Source organism: Megascapheus bottae, chromosome 5, assembly GCF_031878675.1.
Source record: "Megascapheus bottae isolate mThoBot1 chromosome 5, mThoBot2.hap1, whole genome shotgun sequence".
NCBI lineage: Eukaryota > Metazoa > Chordata > Mammalia > Rodentia > Geomyidae > Megascapheus > Megascapheus bottae.
In genome coordinates this window covers 57,546,266-57,569,878 of record NC_143513.1, presented here as the reverse complement: position 1 = coordinate 57,569,878, position 23,613 = coordinate 57,546,266, and the positions used below count along the sequence as shown (strand labels likewise).

At 34.4% G+C, this 23,613-nt stretch overlaps 1 protein-coding gene across 1 annotated transcript in view; it reads left to right on the top strand.

The window, feature by feature from the left end:
• The window catches only part of Ppp1r3a (protein phosphatase 1 regulatory subunit 3A), a 30,534-nt gene extending 7,199 nt beyond the window's left edge, over positions 1–23,335 (top strand). Inside the window, exons 2-4 of the mRNA XM_090332367.1 lie at positions 18,798–18,853; positions 18,952–19,076; positions 20,996–23,335. Coding sequence (XP_090188493.1) covers positions 18,798–18,853; positions 18,952–19,076; positions 20,996–23,335 — 2,521 coding nt within the window. The remainder of the gene's footprint in view (positions 1–18,797; positions 18,854–18,951; positions 19,077–20,995) is intronic.
• Positions 23,336–23,613: the final 278 nt, after the last annotated feature.

Below are 23,613 nucleotides of genomic sequence, written 5' to 3'. Positions count from 1 at the left end.
GGTTATCCTTCTGTTTTAAAATTCTCTCTGTAGCCAACACTATTTGGAAAAAGGGAAAGTTTCTCAATGCATATCTCATGAATCTCTTAGGTTTCTGTTCTGTTATTGATACCTTATTAAGTTAACTAACTTGTCATTAGCCATTAAAAGTTAATGCTGCTTCTGAATGTTTATTCATGCATCCTGATGTTTAAAGATTTTATGATAAAAATAGAAATAAATTACTAAATCAGACTGGTGTTTTTCTGTACTGTTTGATGACAGATACCAATTGTATGTTCAAGAAATCTGTCAGGAAATTTTCATATTATCTCCTATTGGAGTTACTATAAAAATAAGCTATCTGTTGTATGCTAGTGATATAGGAATTATTACTATAAAAAGCACTTAAATATCATATCAAATACCATGACATAATAGTTGTCATGTGTGAAGGTTGGATTTCAATTTATTTATCTCTTTTAAGATACAACATAAAAGATATAATATAATATAAAGATATAATATAAAAGATCAAGCTAAATCTCATCCTTTCGTGTTTGTAAATCCTAATACTTTTCCTAATTACCAGAAAACATTTTCTGATCCATAGATAGCATCAGAATACTAACACAGACCTTCTGATTTGCTTACAAAATGAAGCCAAGGTACAATGTTAATAGTTTTATCTAAACCAATAAGGAAAACATCAAACTGACTTTAATTCTTAAAAATTACTGTGCATGCCTTCAACAAATAATAAATCACAAAGAATTCCTTAGGTAAATTTCAATTTCACAAGATACCCACAAATAATACTGATAAAGAATATTTTACTGATATCTGCTTTGAAGATTAATATTTATAATTTATAAGGATATGATAGTCTTTTTAAGTTCTAACCAATAGAAAAATCACATACAGGTGAAGCAAAAATTTTACATTATATATATTCTTAAGTGAGTACACAAAATTATTTTACTTAGTTTAGGTATAATTGCTATTTCCAATTTTAGCACAATTTTTCTGTGTGTGTGTGTGTGTGTGTTTCTAGTGATTGAAACCAGGGCATTGTACAAATTTTTATATAATCATGCTACCATTGAGCTACATCTCTTGTCCCGAGTTCTTAGCTTCCGAACAATTTTCATTAGATAACATTGTGTGAGAGGTTACCTAACTGGAATTATTTTAACTATCCAAGTTAAATTGTTATATATTTAATACTCTTCTGGAAAGATAATTTTATTCAGTAGTGTGTTCCATGAGGAAATTTTCTTTCTTTAAAGTAGTCATTTATACTGTTTTGTCTTTAATCCTTCATTTACTTTGATTTTCAGTTGAGTTAAATGTTGGAATTCCTATCTTTATCCTGTGCAGTAAAGCAGAATTGTACAGTTCCTGTCATTTTCTTTTCTGTGCTGTTTCTAGGGATTTAATTCAGGGCCTGAGTTTTTGTGCTTAAGGTTAGCACTCTACCTCCATGTCCAACAAGCTTTGGTCATTAATTGGAGATAAGAGTGTGTGAACATTCCTGTTCAGGTTGACTTTGAAACACCACCCTCAGCTCTCAGTCTACTGGGAAGCTACAATAATGGGCATGACTCACCAGTCTCTCCTCTGTCATTGATGCCTATTGTCCTTGTCAAGTCACTTCAATGTCTAGTTGTGTCTGCTGAGGCTTATAACATTCCTAACAATGTAAGATAAAAATCAGAGAAAACAAAACATTACCATCAAAATTCTCAAAGGGTATGAAAAAGGTTACCATTATAAGGACTTAGAAATGACAGTTTGGAAGGACTGGGGTTACCTAATAGGTTAATAACATCCTGGCTCAGAAGCAGGAGCTCCTAATCCTGCATTTAAGTTTGAGTTTTAAGTATCTGGAAGCAAGAGAAGACAAAGAGCCTTGGCATAAAAAATAATTAGAGAGTTAAAATATTTTAGAAAATTACTTAGTTTATTCTTCATCTACTTAAAAAAAGACTTCTATGTTAGAATTCCTGCAGATCCATTAGACAGAGAATGGTTCAGAACAATAGTTATGCTATTTTCTAGATAACCAGTTTTAAATTCCATTCAAGAATATCATTATATAAGTAAGATGTTGAAGAGAAACTGGGAATGTTTGTAAAAATTAAATTAAATATATACCAAGATGATATTCAAATAGAATCAAGTATATTCTTTTGTATAAAAAATTAAGAATGTATCCACAAGCAGAAGTCATTTAGATATTAATTTTCTGAGGCAATTATTCATTTGAGGGAAAAAAAAGATTTCATATAGCACAGTAAAGTTAATCTCCATGTAAAGTGAAGTAAGCATGTAGCATTTACAGAGCTGTTCTGTTTTTTTTTTTTTGGGGGGGGGTCATGGGGCTTGAACTTGGCCTAGGCGCTGTCCTTGAGTTCTTCATCTCAAGGCTACCACCCTACCCTTCAGCCAAGCCACACTTTCTGTTTTCTAGAGTTTAATTGAAGAGTCTCAAGTCCTTTTGTGCCCAGCTGGCTTTGAATCTAGATCCTCAGATCTCAGCCTCCTAAGTAGCTCGGATTACAGGCGCAAGCCACAGTGTCAGGCTTAAAGAGCATTCTTGAAGAACATTTTGATCAGTAGTTCACTATCACAATAGGGAAGAAGGTAAAATGTGAACAGCAGTCAATGTGGGTTTGTATAGAGATGACTAGATATGGTCAGCAGGGAACAAAATTGGAAACTTGCTAGCAAGAACATTGTAGAGTTAAGAAAGTATAAAAAATCATGAAGTGCTAGTATATATAATGTATCTGTGTCAGTTGACAATTCTCACAGTTAGGATTTTTTGTTTTTCTATTTTTTTGTGTGTAAGTTGCTGGGCTTCAACTCAATGCCTGTGTGCTTTTCTTAAGGTTCCCCCCTCACCCACCCAAGGTCACTTCTGATTTTCCAGTGGTTAATTTGAGATAAGAATTTCACAAGGACTTTTCTGCTGAGGCTTCTGTTGAACCATGATCCTCAGATCTCAGCCTCCTGAGTAGCTAGGATTATAGGCATGAGCCTCCAGTGCCTGCCAATTAGGATTTTATTCTTCCATAGAGAATGAGAAACATCTTATCATTGTGGATAACTATATTTTAAAGGAATTGTTGCCTTCAAGTCTTCCAGAATAATACTCTCCTCTGGAGAAGATGATGATATAGATGATCGGTATGATATGATAGATATTGATACAATACATAGAAGTAGGTGATGAATGATATACATACATACATACAGAGAGAGAAAGAGGAAGAAAGCGTGCACGCGCGAGGGAGAGGGAGAGAGATAGATAGAGAGAGAGAGAGAGAGAGAGAGAGAGAGAGAGAGAGAGAGAGAGAGAGAGAGAGAGAGTCAAATAGACAAAGGATTCCTAATAGTAAATTTTGTTCATAACCATATTGATACTGTTTGTGCAGCCTTGATTTATTTTGTTTTTTTTTTTTATTGATGGGGTAATGTATCGAGGGATTGCAGTTACATTTACCAGGTAGTAAGTACATTACTTCTTACACAATGATACCCCTTCTCATGCTTTTGTCCCCATTTCCCTTCCCCCACCACCTCCCAATCATCTTGTTTTCCCCCTTCCCTTTCCTATTTTAAATAAACAAATAAACATATATACAATATACCAGGAAACAAAGTCAGATATTGTAACAATATGAGATTGACCAAAGAGCAACAAAAGAGAAGGGAAATAACATAGTACATTTAGAGCAACAATCACAACATAAAGCTCTTGTTTCCATATCCTAGAGATCCTTCCATTCAGTCTCATCCTATATGACCTTATGTATCTAGGTTTTGAGCTATTGTAATCCTTTGCTAAGAGAGTCCTAGATGTGTACTAATCATTAAAAATGAGGGAAACCAAATGTTCCTTTGGGTCTGGTTTACTTCACTTAATATGATTTTTTTCTAAGTCTTTCCATTTCCTTACAAATGGGGCAATGTCATTCTTTCTGATGGCGGCATAGCATTCCATTGTGTATAAATACCACATCTTTGTAATCCAGTTATCTACTGAGGGGCATCTGGTTTGGTTCTGTATCTTTGCTATGGTAAATAGTGCAGCCTTGACTTTTTTCCAGGCAACCATTTCAGGCAGTTTAGGATTATCCTCACAATGTGCCTTGGAACTACTAGAAATATTATTTATTTAAGTCTTTTAATGTAGAGAGAGAGAGGGAGATGGAAAAAATTTTCCAACATACTACATGGTATTCAACGTGTCTCTCATGGTCTCGCTCCCTCAAGTATCACATAACATTCTTTCTCCTCTATGCAGCCTCATCTGGCTACCTCCTTTCTATGACTCCATATTAATAATATTTTTATGTCTTTTTTTTCCTGTATGACTCCATACTACCTCGATCATGAAACAATTTTAAAGTACTAATTTATTTTTAATATTTTATCCTTCATGAAAGCACAGACAGTTTAGCTTAATTTGTCCTAGTGGCTTACCTCCTAGCCTAATATCTAGTACCTATGAAATTTTTGTTTAATGTATACACATTTTATCCACCATTGCTTTGAATTAGCATTATGCCTAGAAGGAAAACTGAATTCTTGAGAGTCCATTTGCAGTGTTCTTCGTGATATTGGTTACAGATTCTTGCAGTATCCTGCTTAAAGTGTGTGGCCACAGGAGTTTGGCCTCAGTGGTCAAGTGCTTGCTCAGCATGCACAAAGATTGGGTTTGATTCCTTGGTATCACATAGAAAAGATGGAAGTAGTGCTGTGGCTCAAGTGGTAGAGCTCTAGCCTGGAGAAAAGTCCAAGGACAGTGCTCAGGGCCTGAGTTCAAGCCCCACACTTAGCCAAAAAAAAAAATCTGTGGCCAATATTTTCATGTGTGTCAGTATGAATGTGCCTTCACAAAACTGGCTTATATACCTGACAGATCAATAATTATTATTTTGGTTAAATAAAATGTTACTTCTAGTCAAAGTGTTTTAATTAAAAATATCTAGGTAGAATTTCCTCAAGTCAGTGAAAACGAGACTAATGTAAAGTTATATTAATGATTTTCTGTGGATAAGTGAAGACTTTATGAAAATGAACAGAGTCACTGAAGGAACTGAGGACCTGTGGAGTGTACAAGTTGAAAATTTAGGTTGTGTTCTGAGATTTAGTAGGAAAATAACAGTGAAAGTTTGCATTGTATTTTGGAATAGGCTAGACGTGTAACCTGGAAGTGAATATAAGCAATGTATAAAATAGCAGGCCAAAGTCATACTGTAAGATATCTTCTAGAATAAAGGGAATGGGCAAGCTTGAAAAGACATGGATATTTTCCTTGGACTGCATAACTAATTTTCTTGAAAGGAAATATGCTTGGTCCTGTTTTTTCATAGTGTATTAGCTACAAAACAGAATGAACTTATATAAATTACATTTTTTGTGAGGTTTAATTTATTTTTGCATAAGTGAAAACTTCTGACATGATAATAAGACTGGACACTGACTGACTACTTAGTGTGTGTTACCCTGTATGTTTTACATCCATCTCCACATTTAATGGGTATTGTATTGATAATGGATACTTACTCTCAGCTAGTTTAATTGCTCTTATTTTCTTATATCCTGCTTTGTAATCTTTGTCTCCTCTCTTCTTACTTTTCCTTCAACACTATCATTTCCCTATCCACCCTCCACCCAAATTATGCAAAATCAGTGTCTACAAGTTATATTATTCATGCTTCAGAATCTCATTGTTTAAAAAGGGTGCTTTTTCACTCTGTTCTGTCATGAGCCAAAAAACCAATTTGACACTGGAAAAAAAATACAAAATCATATTTGGTACTAAATTTTGACTGAATTAGTCAAAATGCTTCAAGTGGTTTGTATTTATGAACCTTAAATCAAGCTAGTGCTTGAATATAAAACGGTGAATTCCAAAGGACTATAGGATCTTTGGGGAGGAAATATCTTTTGTGACAGTAGGGGGAAGAAAGAAAATAGTTCACAAAAGGTGTGGGTGTGGGGTTGGCAAAGAAAATGTGTAACACAAAATGTGGACATTTGTGAGGTATGTCTCAGTGCTTGGCATTGGCAATTTACATATTAAGAAGTCACAAGCCTTTCACATTAATGAATCCCTAACTAGTTCTCTGACACAATAGAGTGATATGTCCCTAGAGGAGTCATTATGGCCTATCATGTCAATGATCTGCATATTAATGACTCTCTCACATGCTCATCAACAGGTAGCCTAATAGACTTCCATTGAGTTCTTTTTCATTTGCTTTTTAAATGTATCTCCTCTTCCCTTTCTTTTGTAATACTATTGTGAAGAATTGACAAAAAGGTACATTAGGGTAATTTTAGTGTGTGACGTAAATTCACAGAATCATTATATTTAAAATAATCCTCTAAGATTTACTGAGCCTGTCTTAAAATTCCCAAAATGCAGAAAAACAGGACTCTTACTAGTATTTTTAGGCAACTCATCTAGCCCAATTTATCTTATTCCTTCTTTCATTGATTTGGTAATATTTGGAGTGATTAACAGAAGTAGAAGAACAAACTTGAAAATACACTTATGAAGTACTCTTCAAATCATATATACTACCAAAAACTTACATAATACTAAAGAACAACTGATACTATAAACCAATAGTATAAAAACTGAAAAAAATTCATAAGACACACTAGATTGTATTTGAATGCATAGCATTCCAGAAATGTTTGGTAATCTAGTAATGTTCTCATAGCTTTTTAATTTTATATTTTAATGAAAGTAGTCATGGCAAGATATCAAGTATGTTAACGTTCCTATTTGTGATACTTTTATTTGTTCTAATTATTGATATTGAAGTTATCTAGTGATTTGTTCCTTAGAAATCCAATGTTTATGATCTATCTAAAAATGCTGAATTGCTTTTCCAATATTTTTATTGAATAACACACTCCTTCATATAAGAGGGAAATATTGATGCTGTTTCATGTCTTTCTCTAGTTATTCCCTTTCTTCCAAATATACACTGGAGATATCAGCATACATCTCAATGAACAATATGATTTCTTAAGATGTTTTTCAAAACAATATATGATGCAACAATTGTATACTTTGGATATCAGACCTTGGCGTTAGACAAATCAAATAGCTTACATGATGGTTGCCATAGATTTTACAGAACAAAAATACTTAATTTTGAAGTTCATTTTTTATGTAGTTTTGTCTTTATTAATTTACTTTCCTGCTATTTTTGAGGTTATGTACACTGGGATTACAATGATCTGAATCATGTAACATGTACATTTCCTTTCATACAATGACTTCTGTCCCCTCACTCTCTCCCAGTCCCTCCTTCCCATCTCCACTCCCAAGCTGTGCAGGTCACTTTCATTAGTGTCCACTATGGCACTTTTCCCCTTGAGTTCTGTACCAACTCCCAACCTTTCTGAAGATGTGTTCTTTAATACACCACACATAAGGTAAAGAAGACAGAATCATCAAAAGCTTAAAAAAATAAAAGGAAAGACAGGTAGAAAAACATCTTTTATTTCCGTACCTTGGAATTTGTTTCAGTATGTATATTATTTTATATAAATATGAGGAGGCAGTTAGGTTCTGTGCCTTTGTATTTCTTTCCTGACAGTATCCTCTTTTGGCCCTACTCTGTGTGAATATCTAGAATTCTGTATAGTTTGTCATATTTCAGTGCATTTTAGACTTAATTTGTGCATATCATAGAAATCAAGCACCTCATCTTTCTGAGCTGGGCTAACTTCACTTAATACAGTTTGTTCTAGCTCCATCCATTTCCCTGCCAATGAAATTATTTTATTCTTTCTAATGGCTGTGTAAAATTACATTGTGTATAGATACTACATTTTTGAATAAGCTTATCTATTGTGGGGCATCTGGATTCTAGGAAAAAAAAACAGATTTAAAACAAGTTGTTGTTTTTAATCTAATTATCTGGCTCAGAAGTGTGAATTTTGTGGTAATAGTCTTTAAAACAAATACAAGTTAATACTATTATGAAAAACTAATTTTGAAAGTTATTAATCTTAGTGGAAAAATGGAGTTGGATGAATTCTGTTTTAAAAAAGAAAAAAAAATATAAGTAACATAAATCTCTCAAAAATCTCTTTGTGGGAGAAATGTGATGAGTAGAGAAGTCATGTGTTAGAAATAGATTCCTAACTTGAAAATTATTCCTTTTTTGTCATTTACATGTCCATGAGTTGCAAATAAGAACATTTAAGAATTTAGCTAATGTAAGTAAATTTAAAAAAGATTTAAGATTTTTTTCTGATATCTTACTGGTATTTTATAATTCTATTTATCATTTCAAATCATTTACATTTTCTTCTCCATAAAATAAAATTGGCAGGTTGTGGTGTCATGGAGGAGTCCTTTAAGCAAGGTTTATCTATAAATCTTCTTCTACTTAAAATTCATGAATTCTACATATAATTACATCTTATTGCAAGGCAATCTAGATTTTTTATATCCACTTGGACCTCCAAGATTCTACTTAATTATGCACAAGATCCTTTAAATTTAGTGCTTCTTTAGAAAGTATATGTCTATATAGAACTTTGCCAAATAATCAATTCAATGACAGAATAAAATGTAAACTTTTTCCTCCCTAACTCTGTCAGGTTGAGGCAGGTGAACCAACACAAACCATTCTGAAATGATGCAGCAGACTTAGACATGTTAGTCTTGGTAAGTGATGAAGAGCTGAGTGAAAAAAAAAGTGGAAAAGAGGTTTACTAAAGGCTTTTTTTCATTTACTTCTTTCTTGGCTATTGAAGTTGTGAGCATCAAGTAGGAGGGAAGATATATGAAAAGAAAATGGAAAAAGAGCCAGCGTACTCCATGTTTATATCTGACAAAAGAAGTAGAAATGTGAAATGAATCTGGAGGGAGGAACAGATGTGATGAGGAGAATGATGGAAGAGGTAACTTACCAAGAAGCAAAGAGTAATCATATGAACATGTTAAATTTCAGCCCCCGTGTATAACTGCTTGAAGATTAAAAAAAATAAAAAGAAGGTAAAAAATACCATCATTTTCAAACTTAAGCACAAGGATAGAATAGATATGGGGATATAGTAGTTAGCATTCTGTAAAGTTAAAAACAATCTGACAAAACTTGTGGCCACCAAGCTAATTGTATGTTTTGGATACTTGAATGCTTACACAATTTATGTATCTTTCTGAAGAGCCTTGCAGTTTACTTTTACCCATGGCTTATGATACAAAATAGCTTCTTATAGATATCATTTAATACATTTATATTAACAATGCTCCAATAGTTAAGAAAAAGATTTCTTTACTTGAGCATATATAAAATAATGTAGGAGTCAAAAATTTCACAATATACAATAGAATAAGACTACCTCATATGCAGAGCAAGTGAAATTTTTGTGCAATTGAGTATGAAATGGTAATATTGGCCCTAAGTTAATAATTGAGAATATATCTTTAGTTGGATTGAAATTTCAAATTGTTTCCATTGATCATGCCACTGTTTTGTCTTTTGAAAAACAATTAAGGAATTTTCAAAAAGCAACTTTCTTTTTTTTCATATATTTTTATTGTAATTAATAGAAGGGTTACATGATATTTGCCTGATAGAAGGTGCATTAATTCACATACATTGATACCCTTTCAAATGTCTTGGTCCCCATTTCCCTCCCTCCCTACCCCATCCCTCATCAGCAACATTTCTAAATTATATTTATAAAATAATTATTTCCATTGGTTTTATGATATAAAGCTCTGTAGATAGGGAGTCAAAGTATTGAATATTAAATTTTCAAAGAGTAAATAGGGTATATTTTGAGCAATAAAGCAATTGATTAGGGTTTGGAAACATCAACTCTTCTTAATAAGGAAGTCATCAATGAATAAATGGTGGCTGGATACTCTCATCTAATTCTGAGTCTTCAGTTAGAGGGAAGAAATGTACACACACACACACACACACACACACACACATGCACACGCACACGCACACACAATGCCCTTACCATGTCAGTCACTGGTCCACAGACTGAACAGAAAGGCATTTTAAAAATTGTGATGTTTTCCCCTGGAGAATACTTTGTTCTTCTCTCAATGACTGTTAATAATGCAGAACTGTATTCATTTTGTTTTTCTTTCTGACATTATCCTCAAGGAACCGAACTTAATGCATCTTTTCATCCTAAATTCTGTCTGCATAATGACTTTAGGAGTTTTTCTTTCCTTAGACATATCTCCTTCACAATTAGACATTTATCTCCATTATCTCTCTTTTTATCAAGTATCTCTTCTGGTTTTAGTTTTCTTTCTGTGAAACAGAAGACTACTATTATTATGACACCCAAGAAAAAGCCATCAATATATAGAACTGGGCGAGTGTATTATAAACTTCACCTCTCATTAAGTATAAATTTTGTGTTCCTTCTCTTCCAATAATAAATTACTATGAAATGTTGGAATGAAAGGAACCACAAAGAAAGAGCATAGACTATACGTGTAAACGAGGATTTTTTTCCAGCGTATTTGTTTGTGTGTATTTCCTTAGGGCCAATACTGATATTGTTCTTCATAGAGGAAAAAAATTCCACAATGTTCCTATTATTTCTGATTTTAAAAGATCACTTATGAGTTGGTTACGGTGGCACTGTCATGTCTGCAATCTTAGCATTTGGGAGATGAGTAAAAAAAAAATCTCAATAATTTGAGGCCAGCCTTGGCTACCTAGGAAAGCCTTATGTTAAAAAAAAAAAAAATAAGGCTGGGCCATGGTGGCTCACATCTGTAATCTCTTTGCTATTCAGGAGACTGAGATCTGACAATCTCAGTACAAAGCCAGTCAGGGCAGGAAACACCTTGAGAATCTTATCTTCAGTTAATGACCAGAAAAGATGTGACACTGTAACACAAAGTGGTAGATTGCTATTATGAATCAAAAGATCTCATGGACAGTGCCTAGGCCCCAAATTCAAGCCCCAGAACTGACAACATAAAAAAATAAAAATATAAAAACTCTTTCTTAGGAAAAATGAGGATAAAGTAAAATAAATGCGGCCACAAAGTTTGAACAGAGATGATGAATCTGAATTTCTAGAAAAATTTTAATACTGTTGTCTATCATAAAGTGAGAGGTAAGTACTAAATTTCCAGGCATGGCCTTCTTTAGTCCATAGTGAATATGGTCAGGCAAAACTGGGAAAACGTGACTTACTGGGAAATGGGGTGAGTACATCCACCGTGCAACAATCCATGGAATTATTTGGTACAGAACAGAACAGGTTCATAGGCTTCTCATGTGTTTCCTGTTGCCTGCTCATGATTTATCTGTTTGCATTGATGCTTTTGTATGGTCTAGGAATGACATTATACCCAAATGGACTTTTGGTAGAAAATAGGTTCCCTACAATTGACAGAATAGTCAAAAGCGGCAGTTACTTTTATTATTTAACAGCTAATTCTGCTGCTTACTCTAACTGGCTAGGTAATTTGAATCACATCGAATGTACTTCTGTGGAACAAGTCTCTTAGAAGGTTAATTAGTATTTTAAAAGACATGTAGACTTACAATATTATTACTGGGCTCTGGGAAGAATTATATTCTCTATTATCCTAAAAACTGATGTATTTTGACAGTTAAAATTAATCACAACTGCACATCCAAAAATGGATATACAATTTATCCAGGAACTCCTATGGTAGCTAACTCCCAATACTGAATAAATCAGTTGAGAAATACAGTAAGTTGTGAGCTAGAATTACAGTGTATATTGGGTTTGGATTGGACATTTGTTAAATAATAGTTGACTCTTCTTAAGGATCTAATGCTTTAATTTTTGAGTGAGGGCTTCAAATTTAAAAAGATGTAAGCAAGTGTGCTACTATGGGCTACCAATTTTACTCTTTTGTATTTTTTCATATATTTTTCAGTGCAATTTTACTCTTAAAAGTAACTTAGAAATTGAAGATGTGTGATAGTATAATAAATATTAAAATATGGAAAGCTCTAGGTTAAAAGAAAGGTAGAAATAATGGGTCCTATTGTAAGATAAAAGTAATCATCAATGTGATATTTTTATATTTCATTACTATACTAATGATCATGATAAATTCATCAGTACTTACATATTTTGAAAAATATGCTAAATATTTTTTTCTGTATAAAGAGTATGCAACTTTTAGAGAAAAATAAAGTGCAGAGAAGCTATGTATATGACTTGAGGTTACTGGTGAGTAATTGCCTAGTCAGGTTTAAAGAGCAGGGAAGGAAGATTTATGAGGAAAAATTGCTCTTTCACCTCTGTATTGCATCCTCTATGGAAAGAATACTGGCATAAATACTGGCGCTTGGAACTATATATAGCATTATAACTAAATAGTTTTGTTATACTCTTTAAATAGATGTATCTTTCTCTAGAAAATAGTGCAATGGGACCATCCAAGTCTGAGCTCCTTTATATGTCTGAAATTTATGTAGAATTAAGGAAATTTGGTGAAAGACTAAAATAAACTATGTTTGCTGTGTGTGAGATTCAAGGTTTTGATTGGCACATACCTCTGAAACAGAAAGCAATGTTTCTCTTTAACTTCTTAGATAGACTTAAGGCACCATTCAAATACTACTCCCACCAATGTTTTATCATTTCATTCTGTAAGGCATGTAAGATTGTTCTTTCATTTGATCCATTTCTTCATTCCTGGGAACATGAGATAAGTGCATGATCACTTTTTTTATGCAGACTATGTTTTTTGTCTGTCCGTGGATTTGAATTCTGGGTCTGGGCACTGTCTCTGAGCTTTATACTTAAGGCTACCACTCCACTACTTGAGCAACAGCACTATTCTGGGGATTATTTTACTTTATACATAGAGCTAATGCTATCCTTATAATAAACAAGTATGTTTTATTGCAAAATCGAAGGCCTAAAGAGCTCTCATTCCCCTGGCAGGATGTTTTTGTGGTCTTACAGGGTCTGCCTGCAAGCTTTTCTATATGTAAAGTTAGATTAGTGTTTTCAGATAGGAGTGCATTTCAGTTAACTTGAAGATTCTTGTTAGTTGCAGAACCTGTGCATAGATAGTGGTGAACTGGAAATACTTTCAGGTTCCTACACAGTATTTGATATAATATCAGAGCATTTTCACATAGGAGACCTGTGAACCATATTTTAAGAGTGCTGTTCAGAAATAAGATCAGTGTTTTGATTTAGTTCACTACCAAATGTTGCCCTGGCTTTTTATCTTTTGTCTACTCTGCTTCTCTCTGTCTCTCTGCTTCTCTGTCTGTCTGTCTGTCTGTCTGTCTGTCTGTCTGTCTGTCTGTCTCTCTCTGTCTCTCTGTCTCTGTCTCTGTCTCTGTCTCTCTCTCTCTCTCCTTCCCCCTCTCTCTATTTGTTATTGCTTATATTTTGTATTCTACAACAAGCCACAAATCCACCAAAAATTATTTTGCAGGTTAACTGAAGATGGAGATTTTGCAACTTTTAGGCCCAAGTTGCTTCAAATCATGATCCTTTTAGGTCTCAGTCTCCTGAGTAGCTAGGAATACAGGCATGACCCACTGGTACCCAGCTCTAAAAGTTATCTTGAATTGGCATATTTAGACTAATGCTTTTCAACTGATAAGGTGTTTGCATATGATACCTTCAACGTGCAATTGTTGCTCTCATTTTTCTTTAACTGATGCCACCTTGGGTGTCAGTTTGCAGCTATGTCCTCTTGGAGGCTATTTTTAGCTTTCTCAGCTCCTCTCTGAGCACACTCTGGTGTCTTTGCTTTATTTAATTCTTTGAACAAGTACGTTCACTAGTTTAGCCTTAGAAGCCATATGAAATCAAGGACTCTTTCTTCTCTGTTTTGGAGATACAATAAACTTTCGGAAACTTGTGGGTACTCAGTAAACCTGATGGTGATTGAATGAATAAATGTAAAATCATATTGACCTTTCACAAGCATGCTACTGCCTGGAATCCATTCACTTCTTCTCTATGTATTTACCAAATACCTTTGATAGGTAATGATAAAAAAAATTCACTTATATTTTTCTAGTTCTATAGTAAGGATAAACTTACATCCATTTCCAGGTAGATCAAGTCTAATATTGTGAAAGAAAAATGGCATATGGGGTCATTTTTCCTCCAAGAGCTAGTTTACATTTCTGACTTGAAAGGCCTTATAGGCCCAGCATTTTTTTCTTCAATAAAACGAATCCTCCTTGTCCTCCCTGTCTGTGTCCTAAAATCTCCGTCTAAAGGGATTGTGGTTACTTCCTTTTAAATCCTTAAGTTAAAAGCTTTATTTCTGTCTCATCCTAAGTATTCCTCAAACAGTGTGAAAGTATACCAAAAATGAGTATAAAACTGGCAGAAAGTTGAAGAGACAATATCATCAATCTAAATGATTATATCTCTGAAATGCCTGTCATCTAAAAGGAGCAGTAGAGCTTGCTAAACCCAGAGGAATTTGGTGCATTGAAATGCTTTCTTGTTTTCTTTGTCATTCATGGGGCTTGAACTTAGCCTGGGCACTGTCCCTGAGCTCTTCAGCTCAAGGCTAAAGCTCTACAATTTGAGCCACAGTAACACTTCCAGTTATTTGGTGGTTAATTGGAAATAAGAGTCCCACAGACTTTAGAGCCTGGGCTGGCTTTGAATCAAGATCCTCAGATCTCAGCCTCCTAAATAGCTATGATTATAGGCGTGAACCACTGGTGCCCAGCCTGAAGTGTATTTTTGTTTTTAATATCAGGAATTTAGCAATCTAACCCCATGTCAAAATGACCTAGCACCCCATTGTTTTCCTTCCCCCTTTTTATCTCTTACACAAGTACACTAATTTAGAAGGTACAGAGGTAGGGGTGGTGTTTCTGATATGAAAAAAAAATTCTGGAAATTGTTCTTGCATCTTAAAGCTACAGTAGACAAGGAGATAGAAAGGAACCCAGTAGTAAAGTTCTTGAACAATTAGAATGCCTGAAGTTTCTACATTGGCTTTACTTCTTGTTCTTTAGAAATTTATCTGTGCAGAACAGACTCACCTATTAAATTGTATTTACAAGTAATGCTTAAGAATGCTATGGATTCAGGAGAATGCAGTGTGGAGGCGAAGCATTTCATTTCCTCCAATGAAGGATTAGGATAAAAATGCAGAATCAAAACAAATATAATCGTGCAAATCAAGCTCTTTTATTATGCAATTTTATTATAATCTCCCAAACTCTGTGATCCTATATATGTATATATTGATTCAATTTCAAGATAACAAATATATTCTATTGAATATACATAATAGAATTAATTTAAATTATATAGAAATAAATTTTGTAGTTCAGGGCCTGGGCACTGTCCTTGGATTTTCTCAATGCAAATGCTCTATCACTTGTACCATAGAACCACTTCTGGCTTTTTTCTGTGTATGTGGTACCTAGGAATTGAACTTTGCTTCATGAATGCTAGGCAAGGACTCTACCACTAGGCCATGCTCTCAGCCCTAAAATTAATTTTTATTTATTATCTTAGGTATCTGTACAAAGTGGTTTCAATATGACATATCAGTGTATGTGTACTGATGGATCAATGTCAGTTTTCATCTTCATCAATGTCACCCAGCTCTCCGAAACATATGTATCCCTTCAATTGTCCTAGTTTTATTTTCATATATGAGTAAAACAACCAGTAGAGACTATTTACTCAATATTAAATAGTTTATTTATCTGTGCTGTACTTTCTGTGATTTGAGTGTTTTATATTTCTTTTTGTATGATATGCCATCCTTTTGCACCCACTCATTTGTTAATGGGCATACATGTCATTTCCATTGAAAAGAAAGCCATGATAAATATTGCTATTTCTGCCCCAAGTAGTGTGTTCAAGAATTTCTCTTCAGCTGGTAATCAAGAGGAAATGTACTAGATACAAATTATACAGGTTAAATTTTAGAAAAACCTGTCAAACCCCTTTCCAAACTGGTGTTTATTATTTATGCTATCATCAGAATGCTTGTGGCTTCAATGTATATTTGGTTTTGAATTCTTTTTAAACTATTTAATTTACTTGTTATTTATTGTAAAGGTAGTGTATGGAAGGGTTACAGTTACATAAGTATGGTAATGAGTACATTTCTTTTCAAATAGTGTTACCTCCTCCCTCACTTTCTCCTGCTTCCCCTCTCTCCTTCAATGACTGCCCCTGCCCCCATCCGTTTTTGAATTTTATTTTCAAGTTACTATCCAGCAAATTGCATTGGGTCATCTTTTGTCACACTCTTTCTGTGATTTCCCCTTCCCATCTCCAAATCAGGGAAGACAAAGGCACCAAATAATACCTATACAAGACAAAAGATACTGAAATAAATAACAGTGGCCACAGGAATGACAAAGTTTGGAAAATTTACCAATTAAATGTGTATAAGTGCTAGCAACTATTTTTCCCCATTCCTCTTTTCTAATACCATCCCTTTAAAAATTTATTTTTCTTATTTGTTGATTTTCTCCCTCTCTCCACTGAATGAATTTTTAGAAAATCTTTAATGTTTTTGACTATCGTGTTGACTTTGTGTAATAAAAATATTTTCTGACAGATTTTATATATTTAAATTTATTTTACTTATTTATTTTTTGCCAGTCCTGGGCTTAAGCTCAGGGCCTGAGCACTGTCCTTGGGTTTTCTCAAGGCTAGAACTCTACCACTTGAGCCCCAGCACCACTTCTGGCTCTTTTTTATGTAGGTGGTATCAAGGAATCAAACCCTGGTCTTCATGTGCTAGGCAAGCATTCTACCACTAGGCCAAACTCCCGGCCCCTTTAAATTTATTTTTAAGAAGTCTTTTGGCTGGTTGCTGGGCACTGATGCCTGTAATTTTAGCTACTCAGGAGGCTCAGATCTGAGGATCACAATGTGAAGTCAGCTCAGGCAGCAAAGTCCATGAGAATCTTATCTCCAATACATTACAAAAAAAGCTGGTTGTGTTGTTGTGGCTACAGTGATAGAGCATTTGCCTTGAGCAAAAGTAACTCAAGGGAAGCACCCAGGCACCGAATTCAAATACCAGGATGGAAAAATAAAACGTCTTTAATGAACAAAATAAAAAAATAGTAAGTTGTAATCTGTGTAATGTGTATTTACTTTTATTTAAGAAAAATATTTCAGACTATGAGGACTAAAAAATTCATATGTATTTTCTACTAAGGATTTAATGCCTTAATGCAATGTGGTTTTATTTTACATATGTGCTTTTTTCATTCTTTTCCAAATGGTAGTCATTATTCTATTTCCCTTTCTAAGAGGTGTCTTTTGTTTTCTGTTTTCTGCCATGTTCCATTTGACATTTTAAAAAGTTCTAGATATGACCTAACTCTATTTTTATTATTTAGTATTTCTGTTCCTATACCAGCCTAACATTGTCATTACAGTTAAATCCTAAGAGGAGATCATGAAATCAAAGCATTTCTCAAGGTCTCTATTTTTCAAAATATTTCAATTATCATTGGTGCTTCTCTTAGAATTATATTTTCAAATTCAATGAAAGGTATTTTGAAAGTTCTCACTACAATTGATTTAAATCTGCAGTTCAATGTGAAAAAGAATTGACACCTTTGCTGTATTTCCTTCCTTCTTATCTATGTACATGGTATATTTGTCAGCTTAATAGATTTCCTTTAATATACTTAATATTAGATCCCTTTCCCTTTATAAATTCTGTCCCTCTCCTATTAACAATGTTATTTGTAATGATACTAAGCATCTAAGTTCCTTCCTTGTGTATTTATCAGTATGTAAAGCTATCTTTTTCATTCCTCTCTATTTAATAAATGTATTCTAAGTCAGCATCATAATAATTAAATTTGATCCTTAATCACCCCTTAGTTAAAAGAAAACATATTATTGTTTTCTTGTCTCTAACTTCTTTTTAAAAAATGAACTACTTTTAAAAATTGAGAAGTCATCAAGAAAAAAGTCACTACAGGAAAATTCAGCTGAGACAGTCCAAGGAAATGCAGAAACTAGGTTAAATATCTCTGCTAAACTAATTTGTGATGTAATGATGAAAGATGGGGAAATTGTCTCTAACCATTTTTTATGGTGTGTGGTAGACATTCTAAACCCTAATACCCACAAAATTCAGCTAAAAAGAGACTGCACATGAAAGAAGAGTTATTCATCTTTCCCTGTCAGAACACAAAATGCAGTAGAAAGGATATATAACCTAAATTATTTTAAAGAAAAATATGTTTGAATGTAAGAGAACTGAAAACTTATAAAATTAACTAATAGCAAATTACATAACATTTAAACTTTAAATGAGTACAAATTTAACTGTATTTAGTTAGATATTGTTTTTGCCTTTCTCTAGATAAAGAGTTACAATTTTTCATGTGAATCAATTTCAAGAAAAATGGAATATAATACACAATAATTACAATATTAGAAAGCAATTTTTGATCCCAGATCAAAAATTATGATACTTTATCATTTAAAATCAAAGGAAACTGCTCTTGTCAAGCTTAATTGCATGATGATGTAATAATATACATTCACATGTATTTTAACTTAGTTTTATATTATCTTTTGTGAACAGAATAATCTTGCTTAGAAAGATGGCTTTCTATAGACTAGTAAAACTTTTTGGCTGCTAATATTTACTACAAAATATCCATTTTATTAAAAAATGTGTAAAGTATTACAAAATACAGTTATGTTGAATCATATTTCTTTGGTTTGTTATTGGTTTGAATTTCCTCTAATACTAAATACTTAATACTTAAAGGTGTAATGCTAGAAAAAAATATAACCTTTCATTTTACTTTCAACAGTAAAGAATCATCAGAAACATCAGAAAAGTGTAACTTTTGGAATTCAAAGATTACAGGTAAACATTCTTATCTAACTTTTCGACAATGTCCTCTGCTTTGTTAAAGTCTAAAATTAAAATCATCTTACTGTGTTACAATTCCTTATACATTTCAGACACCTACATCCCAACAATCATTTGTTCTCCTGAGAATGAAGAAGACATGGAAGCCAGCAATCAAAATGTAAAAGACGTAAACAGGAGACATGATGCACATAATGAGAAAGAATTAGACTTGAAGGTAAGTGTTCTGGTTGCCAGTGTTAGAAAAGATGAATCCATTTATGTGTCATGCTGCCAGTCCTGCCTTTCAGTACCACCAATGGATAGAATTTGTAAATGGGAAAGCACAAGCAGCCTACTCTGTCTTGTCCTTGATCAACAAGGCACTTTGCTTCTAGTGTGTTCTGTCTGGTCTCTGCAGTGGTACACTAGTAACATTCATTTCTTATCTCATTACCAGTGGCTTTGAATAATAGTTCTAGGAATTACAGGAGAGGTAGCACTATCCTGATGTGCATTTCTAATTTCTGTGACAAGTATACACTTGGCACAACTCATCTGCAAAATGAGAGGGCTGGATGAGTTGGTTGTTAGGGTCCCACTTCATTCTGTATGTCTCTAATTCTTGTGTGTAGCAGCATTTGGTTTTACTTACATCCAGGCTGGAGAGAATCTCAAACTTCTCTATCATTATAATATGTTGAATCACTGAAAGAGAAGGAAATAGCCAGTGCTATAATTTTTAGACAGGAAACAAATTCAGTACTGTACAATTTAGTATTAAATTTGTTATCATAAATTTCACACTTGGTGAACATTCAATCTATTCTGAATATGGCAGGGGGATGGTTTAGCTAGCATTTTTAACATAAAGGAAGAAATAGAAATAAATGAGTCACATAATGCAATTTAACATGTATTATATTTGGTTGGAGCTCATATCATCAGAATACATGGATTCATAATCATCTAAGATTAAAATGACATTGGTGTCTTCAAGTGTCAGCATGGAAACTGAAAGAAAATAGAGCTCATCTTTCTTCTCATACAATCTACCTTTTCTATAGTGATATGGCAAGCGCATCTCTAAAGTATGCAATTTACTTTGCTCCAACTTTAAGAAACTACAAAGTTGTCATCCATTGTGAGAATTCTCACCAGCTGAAAGTTAACATTGCCCTTTTTTCCCCCAAACTACAGAATATAATGAAAGGACCCTGAAAAATCAGAAAAATCACATGCTTCACCAGTATAACTCATTACAATGAGCAGGCTCATATATAAAAGTTTGTTTAGAAGTTCATGAGATTGTACATCCAATAAATGAATAGGGAGCTGTAATTTAGATGCTAATTTGCTCTATGCTGATGTTAATGCATAAAACAATGAAGCTCTATAATAGATGGAAATACAACCAAATCTGTGGAACCCACAGGCATTGGCTTACAAGACAGCTGTGCAGTTGACAAGTAACATGAGCCTTATGTGAGAAGAAGGGGAAAAACGTAAGATTTGCATATAATTATTGAGATCATGCAAATGTCAGTTATGAGGAGAAAAAAAACACAGGCATCTCACTGTTAAATCCTGACAGTTGGCATCACTGAAGAGCTCAAATACAGTTGAGTACCAGTTGGCAGTGGGTCATTAAAACAGAATTTGCAGAGACATTAACTCCCTCGCTTTTCTTTGAGTGACGTTTTGCTATTAATAGTTTGCAGAAGCTTTGCAGAAAACATATTAATAAGAGAAACTATAATGGAGGCACCTTTCCAGCAAGTGTAAATGCAGGAAGGGGTACCCAGGAAGCAGCTCTCTAATTGATTAGCATGGAGCTATCAATGTGCATATTCTAAGTGAGGAGAAAGTGCAATGACAAGCACGAATAGTTGAATAATACAATGTGATATTTGCAAGCTGGGAAGGAGGGTGATTAATTTGGACCCCTTTTTCCTAATCTCATTCCCAAATCATAGTCTACCCAGATCTCCAACAAAACCTATGGCATGGTGGCTTTGGTGAAAATCTACAAATGAAGTGACTTGAGGAAATATACTAGATGATTATTAACTGAGTTAAGAAAACCTATTTAATGTGCTGCGTATTTTTAAAGGGTCCTATGATTAATTTTCTTTTGTTCTTTTCCAATCCCCAAAGAGAAACCAACACTTAATAACTAAAAGTGCGGATTCCAAAGCCGAAAAGAATTCATTTCCAACAGATCCAGTCGATTTTCCAAACAAAACTGAGGGGCTAGAAGAGAAGGAAAGCCCTTGTGAAACAGGCACTGATTTGTCCAGAAGACCTTTGTCTTCGTGGTCATCTGCAGAAAGCTCCTTTACGGGAGAATTTTACAACAGTGAAAAGTATTCCTCCAGAAATGAGTGGCGATATCATCCTCCAGAGGAAATTACCACAGATATGGGAGAATTGACGACAATAGATATCAGTAACAGTGCATTCGTTCAATTAAATATCAGCAGTGAAGAACTCCTGGATGATAATGCTAATCCAGCCCACAGCAGTGACAGAGAGCAAATGCCACATCCATCTTCAGAACCAGGCAACCTTATGACGACTCTGGAAGAAGGAGCTAAGAAAATGGAAATAAAAGACTGGGGCTATTTAAGAAGGGATTTCCATTCAGATCTACCCACCTATCTGGAAGACTCAGCTAGAAAAGGATTTTCCAAAGAAGATTATGAGGAGGAGAATGATGGAATGGAACAAAAAACAAGCTCAGGTGTGAATGCAAAGCAAAACAAAAAGCATCAATCTGTGTCCTCTGACCATGAAAGCAAAATGGGCCACAGTGAAATAGGGGTGGAAGAGATTAAGCCTAGTAATCTAAATGTTCTGTCACGTCATGATTCTGAAATTAGCCCCTGGGTAACCACAGCACATACACCTCCCTCACCGACGACAAATGTGCATTGGGATGAAGCTATGTTAACAGCTCCAGACACACATCTTTCCCTCGACAAAGGCACCAGTTTAGGATGGATGACTAGTGGAGCTGACTCAACAGAAAATGGAAATGTTTTGAAAGATGCTTATCTTTTCCAAAGTGAAGGAAAACAGTCCGATTGGAATAATCCTGAAGGTCCAAATGAGAACACCCTGCACATTCGAAGTTGGATGGTTCTGGAAAGTGAGGGAAAAGCAAGAGGGAGTAAGACGAATGTAACTGAGCAGATCAAAGAAGCAGTGGGTTGTAAAGGCTTGAAAGCTACTTCTACAGAAGAATTGTTTACCTGCCAAGAAACAGAGCACTATGAACTGTCTTCACTAGCTGATCATGGTATTACTAAAAAATCACAAGCGGATACAGCTTATATAATTAAGGCAACATCAGAAAGTACTCCAGAAAGCATGTCTGCGAGAGAAAACGCAATAATTGCTAAGCTACCTCAAGAGACAGCACGAAGTGACAGGCCCATCGAGGTAAAAGAAACAGCGTTTGATCCAGATGAAGGGAGAAGTGATGGTTCACATTATACCCTTTGTCAACGGGATACAGCAAGGGTAATCTATGACAAGCATTTTGAAAAGGAATCTCGTTTGGATATTTGTAATGTAGGCATAGAAGAAATTGGAAAGAAGGAAGCCATGCCTATGTACAATCCTGGGAAGACACACGACAGGGAGCAACATGGCACTGAAAATATAGTATCTGTGGAAGAATCTTCACAGTTCATTACAGGAGATCAAAAAGCAATGTCAAAACCGGATTTTTATTTCAGAGTGTCATCAACAGACAAAAGACTCTTCCCAGCAAAGAGAGACCTGGGGCCTTTCCAAGAAATATCAAGGAAAACAGACTTTGATACTGTAATTCCTTCTGCTTTCAACTCAGACACGAATGGAGCTTCTCAAAACACCTCTCATGTTCCCACTCACCGTACTAAAATGTCAGTGCCATCTTCGGAACAGGCAATTGCTGGGGAGAATACAATTACTACTCTGACACCCCAATCTATTCCTACTAAAGCAGAATATAATTATAATCCAACAAGTGAAATCCACAGCCATCCTGTGTCTAAACCTGAAGATGTTTTCAGAAGTTCAGAAATAATGACTTCATGTAATAGACAAGCAAGATCTATGTGCCAGGTTTTCCAGCCAGGAGAATGTGGTGTGGAAAAATCTCTAGGGCCAATGATTTTAACCAGTAAGTCTTTTGATAACATGGATGAGACAAAGCATGAAAATGAAGGATTCATACAGTCTGGACAGACACAATCCACTTCAGGTCACAAGGAACCAGAGAGCTCTGCTTCCTCTAGGCTTTCTATCCAGGCAAATCAAGCTGAAAGCAATGAGGCTGGGCTTTCAAAATATAGCACCTCTAAAATACCTTATTTTCTTTTGTTTCTGATATTTCTTGTAACCATCTACCACTTTGACTTAATGATAGGCTTGGCATTCTACCTGATTTCTTTGTACTGGCTATACAGGGTAGGGGGTAGACAAAAGGAACCTGTCAAAAAGGAATAATCTTAACACTATTATTATTTTCTCTTAAAAGATAGGCCATTTAGCCCCAAACATTTGGATTGGTGAAAGAGACTATTCATTGTTCAAAGAGCCGGTGCAGTTTTTCTCTTGAAGGATCATTTAAAAAGGAATGCGTATGAAGTTTGCTCCTTCATATAAGTAATTATTCTATATAGGACCATTATGTTTGGATCATTAAATACCTATATGAATATGAGATGTGAAGCACGTCAAGTTGAAATTAGGTGCAGCTGTTGCTTCTTAGCTGGCTATGAAGT